The following is a 15,900-nucleotide window of genomic DNA, read 5'->3' on the forward strand; positions in this document are numbered from 1 at the left end:
GGAACTATCTTAGAAGAATTTATGGAATATTTTAATATACCCCCAGGTGAAAACTTGTTGGTTGTCAGTTTTGAAAATGATTGTTAGGACAAATGAGTTTATGTTCTCATATTTACTAATGCAATGGATGACTTAGTAAATTCTGGTGAATTTTCCATAAAGGTGAGAGGGTGCTGAAGAAATCTTTCTTTATAATTTCTATTCCCAATCATGACTAAAAGTATAGGCTCAAAAAGGCCCTGGGTAAAGTCCATAAACACTTCCACTCACTTTTTGAAATGATTCAACTTTGCATATTAGGTACCTACCTTTTTCACACACTGGTACCGGTGGCTCCCATGTGCCCTGGGCACTGCATCGAATTCTCCTGCTGCCCTTTAGGGTGAAGCCAGGTTCACAAGAAAATTCCACAGTGTCATTATATGAATAACTATCTTTCAAAATAGATAACATTTGCCCTCTGTTGATCTGGGGTTGTAGACACTGAACTGCAGAAGTTGAAAGTTCACAATATGGAGCAGGGCCACTCCAGATCCCAGTCTTCTGACTACCGATGGTACAATAGATAGTCTTCTCTCCAATAAGAGTGAAGTTCACTCCTTTCTCTGGGCTTGGGTCACACGTATAGGTAACTGTGCTTCCATATGGTACATTTTCTGAAAAGCTGCCTGTATGTCTTCCATTAAGAACAGGTGGAGGTGGTGGGCAGAGAATTTCTAGAGATGGTAAAGAACAGTGATTTATGAAATTGCTGAGTCATTCAGTAGCTAAATGCAACATAATACAAATGTGGTTGTAAAAATTTTATTTTTGAATACATCTCCTTTGCTGATATCTTAGTTCTAATTACCAAATACACAATCTTCCTTGTATACATGGTTCAAGTTCCCTTAGCAAGATCATGTATCTCTGGGAGAAAGAAAAGCCACTAACTTTACTTTAGCTAAGGAAACAGAGCAAAAAGGTAACTGAAGGATGTTGCAGTGCAGACCAGATCCTTAAACCCTTAAGATTTCTATGTTATTGGGTTTTTATTTTTATTTTTGTGCTGTGAATCTATTCTATCTGTCTGTCTATCTATCTATCTATCTATCTATCTATCTATCTATCTATCTATCTGTCACCTATCTATCATTTATCTATCTATCATCTATTATATATCATCTATGCTCATAGAAAAAAAAGTTCATGCTTATAGGAAAGTCAAGGACACGGTATGTGTGAACCTCTGTTTTCTTATAAACCACCATTGTGTTACTTACCTTTACATACTGGCTTCTTGGTCCAGATGGCTTTCTGTTCAACAATCACACACTGACTAGAGGGTTGTCCTTGTAATTGGTACCTGAAGACAGGGATTAGAATTTGGCACTATTAGACAGTTTGTGCTGTAAAATTGGCAGGCTTGACTTCAAATCTGTGTAGAGTCCACTTAATTTGTGTAGAGTCTACTTAATCTGTGTAGTATCTGAATACACTTTTATCAGTATTCTCTTCAACACCTTATTTCAGATTATTCCAGGCTCATCAAAATTCTTTCTGTAGGCAGCATGGTTCACAGCAGACACATATAATCCAAGAACATTAAGTCTTAAAGCACCTCCTGATACTCACCCTTCATTACAGGAGAAGTACACAGTTGTGCCAACTTGAAGACTCAGAGGCTCTTTTACCTGCCCATTGGGAAACTTTCCTAGATGTTCACACTTGGCCTCTAAAAAAAAATGGCAAGAATAATAAACCATGGCCTATACCAGGTCAGCCTCAAATCAATAGTAAATTTAAGATACCTTCGCATGTCGGAATGACACCATCCCAGTTTCCTGAAGATAAGCACTTAATTGTCTTTTTTCCAATAAGCAAATAGCCAGGTTCACAACTGTATGTCACAGACAATCCCGAAACAAACTGGTCAACGTGCTGTCCTGTGTGGTGTCCATTTTGAATCGTTGGAAGTGATGGGCACTCTAGAGGGAAATCTTTATACATACACATAGGGGGAAAGCCATCAATCAGATGATACACACTCCTAAATCTAGCTAAGTAAATAGTATGCATTCTGTGGTAACCAGTCATCATTACCTTTCAATTCAATCTCAAGCAGATGTGACTTAATTATTACCATTTATGTAAAAGCTATTACAATTTGGGGGGATATGGGCTCACAAGTTAGCCCTGCTGGTGTGTAACTCTCTATGTAAACCAGGCTATCTTTCAACTCAAAATGATCCACCTGCTTTCTGCCTCCCAATGTGGAGATTAAAGGTGTGGACCACTATACCCAGCTTTACTGTGTCATTTTCATCTTTAATTATATTAAATGGATTACTTTTGCCTAGAGAAAAATTTCAGTTTCTAGAAAGGTTCAGCTTAAAGCCTATCATTCAGAAGATCATCCTCACAGGCATTACTGATACAGTTTTGGGTTTTTTTTTTTTTGGTATCTTATTTATAACGTATATAAATATATACATTATGTTTAACACACATACGATTCTAACTCTATTTTATTCCATACATAGCACAATGTATCTTTGATGTTTTTCTATTTTAATGGAAAACATGAACATCTTTAACATTTGTTTTCCATATATAATCCATTTTGAGATATGTTAAAGAACACTTTTCTCTAAGACTGTCCATTTGTCTATTAGTTAGTGAATCTACTGATATATAAGTGAAAAAATATAATTTGTGGTACTTGGTATTGAACTAAGCAAGTACTCTGTCACTGAATTATATCCACAATCCCTTTCATTACTTTTTATTTTGCTACAATGTCAGGCTAAATTGCCCAGGCAACATTAAAATTACAGTGTACCCAAGCGGGCCTTGAACTAATAACACTCTTCAACCTACTGAGAAGTTGAGATTGGATCTCTTTGCTACCAGAAAGAATCATATTTATAAACAATATAGTATTCCTAACTTCTCCAATATATTTATAATTTATCAATATTTTTTCTATTAAAATTCTATAGTATAATTTTATCAAATCCTGACAATTTCTATACTTTCAGAATTAAACTTTCAATTTAGATTCATTAGCAATATAAACCAGATGAAATAAGAATAAAAATTCACAGTAGTCCCTATTTTTAAAGTTAGTTGATGTGAAATGCTACAACTTAGGAGATGGTTTGAATAAAGAGTAGATCACTTGTGAACATGTTTGCAGAGGCCACAGAGCAGACCATTGTTTCAGACTACAATGAAGAGATATTAACAGATGAATCTTAAATCCATTGGGCATATTTTCCTCCCAGACTCCAAATTTCATACAGTCACCTGATTCCCAGAGTTTCCACTAGCTCCTCACCCTTGGAAGATTTCCCTAAAGACGTTACATTCAATTAAAAATCCCTTAATTATTTTAAACTCTTTTACTCGATTGATTTGTTTCCAACGAATAATTATAATCCCTACAACAAAGAAAAAGCAGAAAGTGACCATTTTCCTCTTTCACTTGCTATTCCACCCCAGCTCATGTCTCTGCAACTCACAGACCCATACAATTCTTCCTTCAGGAGCATGCAACAAATGTTCTGCCCATAAATGGAAGACCACAGTCCTCAGTGAGGCTTTACTTCCCCTCAACACTCTCTCCATTTGGCAGGCCCCAGCACTTGATGTAGCTTTGCTTCCACACTCAATGTTCCCACAAGCTGGCAGAGACCAGGAACATGACTAGTTTCTATTTCCTACTTACCACTTTCACAGACTGGCAGTGCTGTTGGTCCCCACATTTTATTTGCCTGGCACCAGACAGTTTTGCTCCCTTTCATGGTGAAGTTGGCTTTACAGGTGAATGTCACAGAATCACCATGTCTGAATGGTGGTTTAGATCGTTTATCTATGAATCCCCCTGGTACTAAGGGCTCTGAGCACAAAATGTTTTTATTTGCAGGTTCACATTTAGGAGCAGCTTTATCCCAAGTGGCATTCACTTGATCTTTACTTATACAAAACATAGCCTTTTCTCCAATGAGACGGTATCCAGGTGCACAAGTGTACCTCACAACAGTTCCAGGCAGTATGGGAAGAGAATAATAGAGTTTCCGAGCATTTTTTACTTCAGGAGGAGGGTCACAAGAAATCTCTGAAAAATAGAAAAGGAACCACATAAGCATACTGATCATTTAAAAATAAATAAATATAATTTTCAAATATAGATCAAATCACTTTTCCAGAAATGTATTTAGAAATCAAATACTTTGCTATGGTTTTACTGTTAGTTTGTTTATTTCTGTATGTCTAAATTCTTACCTCTCTTGATCCTTAGCAAAGAAATGAATATAAATAATCTTTATCAAACAATAAGGAAATAGAATTGATCTCAAATCTACCTATCCTGTAGTTTCAGGGATTAATTTTACACATTTTTACTCCAAAAAATTTTAATAAATGAAAGATGAGCTTAAAATATGTTAATTAAATGCTAATTTCACATAGTAAGTCAACATAGACTGATGACATTTGGGCTCAATAACCATAATTTTAAATCCTTGCTGTCATTCAATAGCTGTATGACCTTAGGCAAGTCGTATCCTCCTTCAATCTCAGAGTCCCAATCTATAGTGTAGTTCAGGTTCCATAATGTATGATGAGAATACAATGAATTCACAAAAGCATGTGAATGAGCAGGCATAATACCCGAAACACACTAGTTACTCAGTACTTGTTTGAAACATACAGCCAGCTTGCAGATAGCATAGTCACATTAGATACTGTCACCAAAGATGCTGCATCCTCATTACAAGTCATGTGATCCCTTAATGACAGATTCCTTTGAGAAAACCATAGAAATGATGTTTTGAGCAATGATTTCATATTCTTTATTTATCCTAGTGACATGAAAGAAATTAATTGTTAGCAGCTAATAAGACACATGCTCATCTTTTCTTGGAATTAAAAAAAAAAGTCCTGGAGTGGGGGCTATCCATACTATGTTGTCTGTATGTAGGATATGTTCTTCTAGCTGGGCTGCTTGGTCTGGCCTCAGTGGGAGAGGATGAGCATGGTTTCATAGAGATTTGATGTGCCATGGTAAGGAGATACACAGGGGGTCTTCCACCCACTCAGAAAAGAAGGGAAAAGGGAAGGATTATGGGAGATGGTGACCAGGAAGGAGGAAGTAAGTGGGATATAAAGTGAATAAGTAAAAACCAAATAAACGAATAAATAAAAATAAACAAATTTAAAAGAAGAGAAAGTTGTCAATGTCTGCATTTCATGAATGTCCACTTGGTAGTAGGTAGAGCTCTTCAGTACAAAACATGACATATGAAGGCATAACCAGTGTTTTATTACACTAGAAAGAGTTATGCTTGGTTTTGATACAGGTAGCTTTCCAGAGCCTTTATTATTTTATTTTTAGAATCACAACATAGTATGTTAATGAATGTACAAATGTAATCCTTTTCTGCATTTTAAAAAGAAGACTGGGGCAATTATTTCTTTAAAGTACATAATTGTAACTCTAACCCTGAGTTATTATACTAAATAACGATATGGAAATATAGAGTCGAGACAAGATCCATATTTGATTATTTTTATTTTCTACTCACGTTCACAGACAGGAAACTTATTATTCCAGATTACTGTCTCTCCTTCTGGAACACACTGACTAGAAGATTTGCCTTTTAACTGGAACCTTAAACAATAAGGAGCAGCAAATCATCACTAGAATAAACCACTTGTCAATTATACAGAGTGAGTCACTTCTCTCATGTATTCGTAGGATGGAATGCATTTTAAAACGTTTCTGGCTTAAGAAAAAGCTCACAGTTATTTGTGAATCTGATTCACTAAACAGTGAAACAATAATGGATAAAAATGTACTAAAAATGCATCTTTTCTTTTGAATTCTCCCTTTCCTTTTTGGCACCCAAATGTCAAGATTATGTTGATCATCTTCAGGAAAATGATCTCCATTCATACAGAGAAAATAACGAAGACCTTGTTTCCTAAGTTTACTACAAGGAGTTTCTCTAAATCCAAATTTTATATTCATTTTCCATAACAGGAGCCTTAATTTTTGAACAAAAACTTTGCATTTCCTGATGATGAAATGACAATTACTACTTTTGCTAGTCAATCACAAAACATATACACATGGAAAAAATAAAAAGCATTTGGTTGATGGCAGTGTTCAAAGTCAGAAAAGGTCTAGAAAAGTAAAGAAAATAATAAGAGAGCAAAAATTTAACTATCTTCAGAACTCATACTTTGCAATCATTATGGGAAATAGTCAGTTCAGACCTAGCACTTCACACTCACCCTAGGTCACAAACAAAGGAAACCTCTGCCCCAAGCTGGAGATTAGGGGGAAGAAACACTCGGCCATTGAGAAGTTGGTTTGGAATGGCATCACATGATTTCACTAGGAAAGAAAAGAGAAGGCTTGCACATGAAGAGTCAGGAAACCGTTGAATTTAACAGAACTAAAGTTCTAGGCACCTTCACATGTCGGCACTGTAGGGCTCCAGGTTCCCAAGGATGTACATTCCACTAGGTTAGTTCCAATGAGAGTATAGCCAGGTTTACAGCTATACGACACTTTGTGGCCAACAGAGAAGAATTCCTTATCCTTTTTGTTATAATCACCATGGAGGATATTTTGAGGTGGTAGACATCCTGAGGAAAGAACAGGACCAGAAAGTCCTTTTATTTCTTCAGTAAGTATTCTTTACAACTTACTGATATCTACTCTCCCACGCTAAGGGAGAGAGAGAGAGGCCATGGGGTGGGATTAATGTATCCTTCTCTAATGTGTCACACTTGGAATGCCATGTGTCTATCTGATTTCTCTGTTTTGATCCATTCCAGGAAACACTACTCTTAACTCATTTTTCCCTTTATTCAACTAAAAACTTTGAGAGATCCTTCTACCAATAGGATAGATAAGGAATCAAACACATAATTTCCCTACCCAAACTGCCATATCCTTTTGGCTCCAAAAAGCAAGGTTAGTGAGGCTTTGTTGCTTTTAGAAAGGCAGACAACTCACATTAAGAATAGGACAGAATGTGAGCCACAGACTCAAAATAACTACCAACTTCTTCCACAAAATTAGATTTTCAGTATCAACATGATGTCTACAAAATTTTAAATCAAAATTTTATCTTAGCTAATTACCTCTATTAATAAGCTTAAAACAATGGAGAGTTTATTTTACCCTCATTTAAATATAATGAAATCATCAAAAACTCTAATGATCAACTATGTTTTAAATTACTTTTATTCTTTAAAGAATATAATCATACATATTTATGAAATACTATGTGATAGTGCGTAATATAAAATAAGGGTAAATATATCTGTCTTCTAAAACTTATTATTCCTTTGCAAACTTTCAAACTCCTTTATTCTAGATTTAAAATTTACATACAATTAAAAAATATATATATACATACAAAGTATCATAATATATAGCCTTATTTCTTCTCGTTGTAGGGATGCCAGAACTTATTTCTTCTATCTAATCTGACTTTTATCTGCATTTTTAACAGCATTTGATATATTATGTAATGAAGGGGTCTTTATATGTGTAGAAGTGAGCCAGGTCCTCATGCTTACATGTGTATGTATGTGGGAGAGTATGTGGAGGTGTACATCAATACATATGCCTATAGAGAAGATCATCTTGTTTTATGAAACAAAGTTCTTAGTGGGAACTGTGACTCACCAACTACGCTAGACTGGCTGGTCAACAAGCCTTAGGAACCTGTCTGTCTCTGCCACCTCTAACTTTGGGATTAGAAACACTTGCCACCACACTTGGCTTTTTACACAGCTTCCATGATTAAATTCAAGTCTTCATGCTTGTACAAGTACTTTGTGCACTGAACCATCTCTCCAGTTCTATTTTTTCTGATGAGCCATTTTAACTGAAGAAGTCATACATCATTGTGGTTCAATTTGCATTTTCCTGATATTAGTAATCTTAAACATTTTGCCATATATTTGTTGTCCATTTTATTTTATTTTTGAGAAAAATTTAATGTTCACTTTGATGTTAGATTTCTTTCGTGCTATTAAATTCTTTCAGTTACTCATATGTGCTGAATACTAATTCCTTGTCAGAAGTATAGTTTGGAAATATTTTCTCTCACTCTGTATTATTCTCTTATTCCATTGTTCACTTGTTTTAGAGAAACTTTTTTTGATTATACCATTAGTGTATTTTTGCCATTGTTTTCTATACTTTTCATGGTCTTATCCAAAGCATGTTGACTATTCCAATGCTCCTAATTATTATACTTTTCTTCAAAGAGTTTTATGTCTCAAAATTTCACTTTAAAATATTCCAATGCTTTTTTAAAAGTGTGTTATACTTTTTTCTTACAATTATAATACTACTCCTGAATGAAATTAAATCCCCATCCCTTTAACAGTTAGAGACCCCCCCATGATCATGGATTGGTAAAGCTAATAGATATTACTTCTAAAGTTTTGATCCTAGAAATCCAGTCATATATTCCTTCTATTCTTTCTATATGTACCATGTATCTATTCTGCAGAATCTCTAATTTTATTTATAGATAACCAAAGTTTCAGGACCAACTTACCCCTGAAGCATGTTGGAAGTGGAGGGCTCCATTTGCTATTTGGCTGGCACCATACTATTCTGCTGCCTTTCATGGTAAAGCCAGACTTGCACTTAAATATTACTGTATCATTTAAGAAGAAGGAGTGTTTAAATCCAGACTCTACATCTCCATTTTCAATTTGTGGCACCGGGCACTTGACTATAGCAATACACTGAGGAGGTGGACTGTTCCAGATGCCAACTTGATTGTCTTTGCTGGTACAATATATTGACTTCTCACCCACCAGATCAAACAGTTTTTCCCTATTCTTTCCAATATGGCAATAATAAGTTACTACCATCCCATAGAAAAAGCTGTCTCTACTGCTGCTGTAGAAGTCTCCATTGGAGATGGCTGGAGGTGACTCACAAGGAATAGCTTTTGGAGGGAAGTAGTTAAGAAAAGAGAGAAAGCATTGGAATGTTACTTTTTGTTTTTGAAAACGTAGTCTTTGTTCACATAAACAGAGCTTAATCTTTACCTACAATATTGAAATTCTGTATTCTAATCTAAGTAAAGAAAAAACCAGAAAGGAAAATAAATGGAACCAGCTGATTAAAAAGTCAAAAAGGCTATGAGCTCAAAATACAGAGACTGGCACTATAGGCTTCTTGGGTGAACTACTTTCGAGTGGTTACTTTTGTCAATGTATAATCTAATGAATATTTTAAACTTAAGAATCTACTCACTATTAAATAGCATCATGAAATAATATTAATTGAAAAGTGCAATAGAATTAGAAGTCATGGAAGAAAATTAGGCAGAGCTGGGTCCACAACAACCCAAACCTAATAATACTTCCCAAGCATTCATTTTTATGTGCAGATGCTCAGTTTCCCTTAGAAAAGGATAAGAGAAATTTAGTAGGATACTATGAAAAGATAATTTTACTCACATTCACAAAGAGGCACTCCATTATCCCACATTACAATATTGTCTGATATAATACATGTAGCAGATGAGTCACCAATAAGTCGATATCTAGAAGCAAAGAGGTGACTCATCATATCCCAGTTATACTGATACTTTAGAAAAACCTTAAAGTATGAGAAAAGGTAGAATATTATGTAAGATACAGTGAATTAGTGATAGAGAAGAACTTATATAATAAACTCAACGGTTTAGCCAGATAAGATCTGACTTCCTAGTTAATGGCACTAGAGACTTAAAATTGATGAAGGGTAGCTTTATCTTCCTTTTCTCTACGGGTCTTCTTGACTGAAATGTCATTTCTGAAGCAGGACAAAGAAACTATGCTTTTGCATTCACTCATATTAAAAGGTTTCTGGTTATTATTTCAGTACCCTCAAATCCTGCAAAAGCATCCTGCCTACTCACCCTTTATTACAAGAATACGTAATGGTTGACCCAAACTCGATACCCGTGTTTATATGCACAGAGCCATGGAGGGGTTCTTGAGGATTCGTACATGGTTTACCTACAAGGGAAACAAAACAGGGTTGGGGGCTGGGATTAAGAAGACTTTATGTTTTTCTATTAAATTCCCTAACTAGTCTTGCTGATGGTGCTGCATATGTTTTTTCTCATTGCAATTTTTATGATTTGTAAAATGTATATTTTCTCAAGAAGCAGTTAATTTTTGAACATTGTTCAAAACCCATTGTTTAAACTTCTGTACATGGAGGAAAACTTAACTTGTGGTCAATTCTAACTTAAAAGCCTCCATTTTTCTCTTTGTTAAATTCTATTAGCTAAGTCTCCTGTACTAAAAACCTCATTTCTTTCCTATAAACCATCCTCTAATTCTTCATTTACTTCAATTAGCTACAGAATTTTAGTGCCTAAATTCCAGAATATCTCTCCAAACTCATTATTTTGGCATTTTTATACCTTTACTAAATTGCGGAGAGGCAAAATTTACCTTTCTGATGCTGGCCTGGCTTGGTCTAGAACCTCTTCCATAGCATGGCATGTGTTTCCTTTTTAGGGAATAAATATGGTCATGTCATACTTCCCACTTACCAACCTATGATGATTTACCATTATTCATGGGAAAGAAAGTATACAATCTTAGAGTTATATTTGCTCAAACCATATTGACATTTTTCCATTTTTCCAAAGGCATTTATTTTCTCCATAGTTTTGCCCTCTGCCAAGAAGACCTCAGTTTCCCTAATTCTCTCAAATAGCATTTATTTTTCTGTGGTTGAGTATCAGTTTACTTCTATTACTATACATCATAAAGTCTGGAACTATATTTCAGTGATAGGGTCCTTGGCTACGCTGTGCAGTGTCTGGTGTTCCGTTCTCAACTATGCACTATATATGTGTGATTTCCATTGGTCCTCACAAGATGCACTTTCTACTGCTTCACACATTCTCATTAATAAAAACTATTTCTTGAATTGAATGTAGTAAGAATAAGATAAAACTAATATTCCTTTGTATACTAACATCTAAGCTCACTCTAACAAATATAGAAATCACAGAATGATGTCATAAAGACATGGTTAAACCATGATAGTGACTTATACACTAGTACTCAGAAAACTTAGAATTTAAAGAAAACAGAGAGGTATGTGTGCCACAACATACTAATTTACTGGTCTTTTGTCTGGAAAATGACAGACTATCCTACACAGATAAAGTGATAAGGCCAAATATGACTTGTAGAAGTACTCACGTTTACAGAACTGCTGAGCATCTGACCACTTGGAGGTTTCTAAGCAGGTGACAATAAATGACTTCCTAAAATACCCTGGGAGGCATTTGTATTCCCAAGTTGTTCCAACAGCAAATTCAGACTTATCACTCACAATAGAAGGCTTAGCAAAGGGATACTTTGGCAGCAACTTACACTGACCTAGAAATAAGGACCACAGAAATATCAAAGCTGAGAAAAGCTAAATCTTCTCTGCTCTCTCTTATCACCAATTAATCTAACAAATTTGATCTTCAGAAGTAATATTGTTTAGAGAAATATTGTCTGAAAAAATCATTCTAATCTGAACAGACACATGAAGAAATTCAATCAGTTTTAAATACATATTTTAGAGGAAGCTCTGGAGAAATATTTTTCATAAATTTTCATTCTTTTATAATTCTGTAATTAAAAACTGTGGGTGGATTTCTTATGCTTTGGCTTTTTTTCTTCCACGGTGTGGTCAGAAAATATAAGAAACACATGTAGAATTTCAGGAATAAGTATATAGAATTTGATATAAGACACAAAACTCTGAAAGAAATCAAGGACAATGAAGGAAGAACCCCATGAGACAGCAGCATAGGAAAGCACTTTGTGAACAGTTGCTTTTTTCCAGGTGCTCAGAAAATAGCACAAAAATTGATGGATGAGACTCCATGAAATTACAGAGCATCTGTACATCAAAAGAAAATGAAAGATAGTCTATAGAATGGGAGAAAAATCTTTGCTAATTATATATCTGATTAATACTAGACGATATAAAGAAATGAACACCCTTCATTAATGAATGTGTTAGTGGAATGAACATTCCATTCTCAAATGAAATAAAATATACAATAAATATTAAAAAATTCAACCTCACCAATCATCAGAGAAATGAAAACTAAAATTATATTAAGAGTCCATCTCACATTAGTTTTTGTTAAGAAAACAAGTCACAACAAATGCCGGTAAGGATACAGACAAAAAAGGAACAATTTTACTTTGCTAATGAGAATGTAACCCAGTCTGGCCACCACGAAAATCAGTCTAGAGATTTCTAACCAAACTAAAAATAGTTCTACCACATGATTAGCTATCCAAGTCAACATATCAGAAATATATTTGCATAACAATGCTAATTGCAGTATTATACACAGTGACTAGCTATGAAACCTACCTACATGGCCAGCAACACAATAGATTATGAAAATGTGGTATATATACACAATGGAACTTTTTTCAGCTATAAAGAAAAATGAAGTTAAGTTATTTGTTAGAAGATGGATGAAACTGGAGGTGATAATATCAAGTGCATTGTCAACCTCTCAGTCTCATATGTATTTGAAAGTACCATTAAATTGTCTGGAGAACAAAGTGGATTAATGGGAGGGGAGAATATTAAGGAGGGGAGGGTAGTAGGTAGTATATGTTGGCAATACACAGTATAGTTGCATGAGAATGGGCTTATATAACCTCATATAATAATTATAAATAATAATAATAATAATAATAATAATAATAATAATTCTACCCACTGGGGTAGAAAGAAAGTTGTGTCCATTATTTGTACCAGTTATTTTTCTGATCATTGTCACATATATACTTGATAGAAATAAGGGAGGGGAGATTAGTTGCCTCATATGCCAGGGTCCACAATCCATCCTGATAGGGAAGGTATATGACTGGACCAGCTTGGTCTGAGGGAAGGGATCTGCAACAGCTGTTGGTTACATGATATCAACCAGGAAACAAAAAGGCTTGTCTAGGAGCGGGAAAAGGAATATAACCTCCAGGTTCTACAAATCAGTCGTAAACCAAATATTCAAATACATGAGCATGTGGGAGACATTTTACATTCAAACAATAATGGGCACAATAAGAAAAAAAATTTGCTCTCTGGTTTTAAAATAAAAACCAGAAGTATACAAGTAAAAAGTTTCTTTAAAAGGTTTTATTACTTTGAAGATTCTATTTTTAATTTCTCCTCTAAGAATGTTTTTCCTATATGTATGTGTAAGTCCACTACATGTATTCAGTGCCTGCAAAGTCCTGACTAGGTGATAGATCCCCTGAAACTGGAGTCACCAGTGCTTTTGAAGCACCAAGTGGGTGCTGAGAACCAAACCCTGGTCCTCTGCAAGAGCAACAATGCTCTAACTATTGGGCCATCTCTCCAACCCAACAAGTAAAAATCTTATAAATAAAAACATTTATCATGAGAAACTAAAGTACTACAAATATCTTATAATATCAAAATCACTTTAATTGATTTATATAAGTATCTTAATCACTAAACTTTAGCATATAGAGAAAAACATATTCATTCTTTATTGAACTTGCTTATTTATTATTTAAGGCTTTATAAGATAAGGTTTCACTATATAACCTAGGCTGACCTTGAACTTGAAGTCCTTGTTTCAACCCCTCTAGTACTCTACTTCTCATTATATTTGTTTTCTTATTTTAACAAATTAGATTAATGAAACTCCAAAATAGCTAGTAAAAGCTTTCTGATGTATCAGAGGAAAAAACTTGTCATTAGCAATGATATAAAGTCTATTGCAGCATCCATACACTTGAATATGCCTCTAGAAAAATAATTTTTTACTTTGGAGTGAAGACTCACAGTTTACCTCTTTAATTTTATTTGCAGAGATTCAGAAGTTCACTCTTATTCAGACCAGAGGAATCTAGACAAAATATGCCAATTTGTGAAACCCTACAAGAGTAGAAATATACCTGAAAATTTATAAATTTCAATTTTTTCCATAAAAGTGTGAGGCAGGTACAGGTGAAAGCTAAACAGTGATTGCCTGCTGACTCAACTACATTCACCAAGCTCCCAAGGCCACAGCCAGATTAGTCTTTTGCTAACTCCATGCTTCTACTGGGGAACTGAAAAAGAGTCACCACTGTTAGGAGCCAGATATCACTGTAGGTTCCTCTTTTGTAATTTAGTTTCTTCCATTAATTCGTACCAATGTCCCCAATTACATACTCTTGTAAAAAACAAAAACAAAAAACAAACAAAAAACAACAACAAAAGAGACTCTAAGAAAAATAAAGTTTTAAAAACAGTGAAGACAGACTTCATATGATGAGGCTCCTACAAGTTATTCTAATCAGATAATAATCTGTGATTATCAAATATAAATAAGAACAAAATTAAATTATCTTACAATATGGGAAAACATTTAAATTCATAAGACTCAACAATACAAAGAGAGATACAAGATATGGAAACTACAGATGAAGAGAGAACTTTATAATGTTACTTTCCATGCCAAAGTTAAGCAAGAATCACACTTTCCACATGAGGGTTAATGGAAGTCTCATCTCTAGCAAGGAAATCTCACACTGTATTTAAACTTGCCCACCTCCCAGGCCACAGTACAGAATTTCCAGAGGTTGGTTTCTCCTCCAATCAGAAAATGAAAGGGAGCAGGTGAAATGTTTCACAGCTAAAAGCACTGATGTCAAACCTGATGACCAATTGAGTTTAATCTCTGGAACCTGCATGGTAAAAGGAGAGAACTAATTCTTATGAATTGTCTTCTGACCTCCAGGCACATGCCATTGAATGTACACACCTCCCTCACACATGATAAACAAATAAACACATTTAATGATTATTCAAAGAAAGGCTAGTCTACATGCTATTATATGATCAAAATTTTCATGAGAGTCCCTTTTCTCTCTTTACATTTTCTAGCATCTGGAGTGAAGATTGGAGTAGTGACTAACATTGAAAATTATTCTGGAGGACAGGGAGCAGTTAACTATTTAGATGTAAGAGGCTTTACAATGATGGCTTAGAAACTATTTAAAGTAGATGGAGGATTTATGTGTAGAATAAAAATAAATGTAAAGAAGATAGCCTTTTCACCAAATGGTGCTGGTTCAACTGGAAGTTAGCATGCAGAATAATTCAAATAGATCCATTCTTATCTCCTTGTACTAAGCTCAATTCCCAGTGGATCAAGGACCTCCACATAAAACCAGACACATTGAAACTAAAAGAAAAGAAACTGGGGAAGAGCCTTGAGCACATGGGCACAGGTGAAAACTTCCTGAACAGAACACCAATAGCTTATGCTCTAAGATCAAGAAATGACAAATGGGACCTCATAAAATTACAAAGTTTTTGTAAGGCAAAGGACACTATCAATAGGACAAAACAGCAACCAACAAATTGGGAAAAGATCTTTACCAACCCTACATCCGTTAGAGGGCTAATATGCAATATATACAAAGAACTCAAGAAGTTAGACTCCAGAGAACCAAATAACCTGATTGAAAAGTGGGGTACAGAGCTAAACAAAGAATTTTCACCTGAGGAATATCAAATGGATGAGAAGTACCTAAAGAAATGTTCAGCATCTTTAGTCATCAGGGAAATGCAAATCAAAACAACTCCTACAGCTGATAAACAACTTCAGCAAAGTGGCAGGATATAAAATCAACTCAAGCAAATCAGTAGCCTTCCTATACTCAAAGGATAAGCAGGTTGAGAAAGAAGTTAGGGAAATGACACCCTTCACAATAGCCACCAACAGTATAAAGTACCTTGGGATGACTCTTACCAAACATGTGAAAGATCTGTATGACAAGAACTTCAAGACTCTGAAGAAGGAAATGGAAGACCTCAAAAAATGGAAAAAT

General features: G+C 34.8%; 1 protein-coding gene across 8 annotated transcripts in view; it reads right to left on the bottom strand.

Annotated features, from left to right (window-relative positions):
* The window catches only part of Cr2 (complement C3d receptor 2), a 44,342-nt gene that overhangs the window by 22,417 nt on the left and 6,025 nt on the right, over nucleotides 1-15,900 (bottom strand). For 6 of the 8 annotated variants that reach the window (XM_052199987.1, XM_052199985.1, XM_052199986.1 and 3 more), the window contains exons 2-13: nucleotides 11,236-11,415; nucleotides 9,930-10,029; nucleotides 9,487-9,572; nucleotides 8,571-8,969; nucleotides 6,460-6,636; nucleotides 6,280-6,382; nucleotides 5,568-5,653; nucleotides 3,710-4,099; nucleotides 1,791-1,979; nucleotides 1,615-1,714; nucleotides 1,263-1,345; nucleotides 309-716 (exon numbers count right to left, since the gene is read on the bottom strand). In XM_052199987.1, the coding sequence (XP_052055947.1) occupies nucleotides 309-716; nucleotides 1,263-1,345; nucleotides 1,615-1,714; nucleotides 1,791-1,979; nucleotides 3,710-4,099; nucleotides 5,568-5,653; nucleotides 6,280-6,382; nucleotides 6,460-6,636; nucleotides 8,571-8,969; nucleotides 9,487-9,572; nucleotides 9,930-10,029; nucleotides 11,236-11,415 (2,301 nt within the window). Of the gene's footprint in view, nucleotides 1-308; nucleotides 717-1,262; nucleotides 1,346-1,614; nucleotides 1,715-1,790; nucleotides 1,980-3,709; nucleotides 4,100-5,567; nucleotides 5,654-6,279; nucleotides 6,383-6,459; nucleotides 6,637-8,570; nucleotides 8,970-9,486; nucleotides 9,629-9,929; nucleotides 10,030-11,235; nucleotides 11,416-15,900 lie in introns of those variants that run through there. The other 2 variants (XM_052199990.1, XM_052199991.1) reach the window with 2 other exon arrangements.

Source organism: Apodemus sylvaticus, chromosome 12 (genome assembly GCF_947179515.1).
Source record: "Apodemus sylvaticus chromosome 12, mApoSyl1.1, whole genome shotgun sequence".
NCBI classification, from domain to species: domain Eukaryota; kingdom Metazoa; phylum Chordata; class Mammalia; order Rodentia; family Muridae; genus Apodemus; species Apodemus sylvaticus.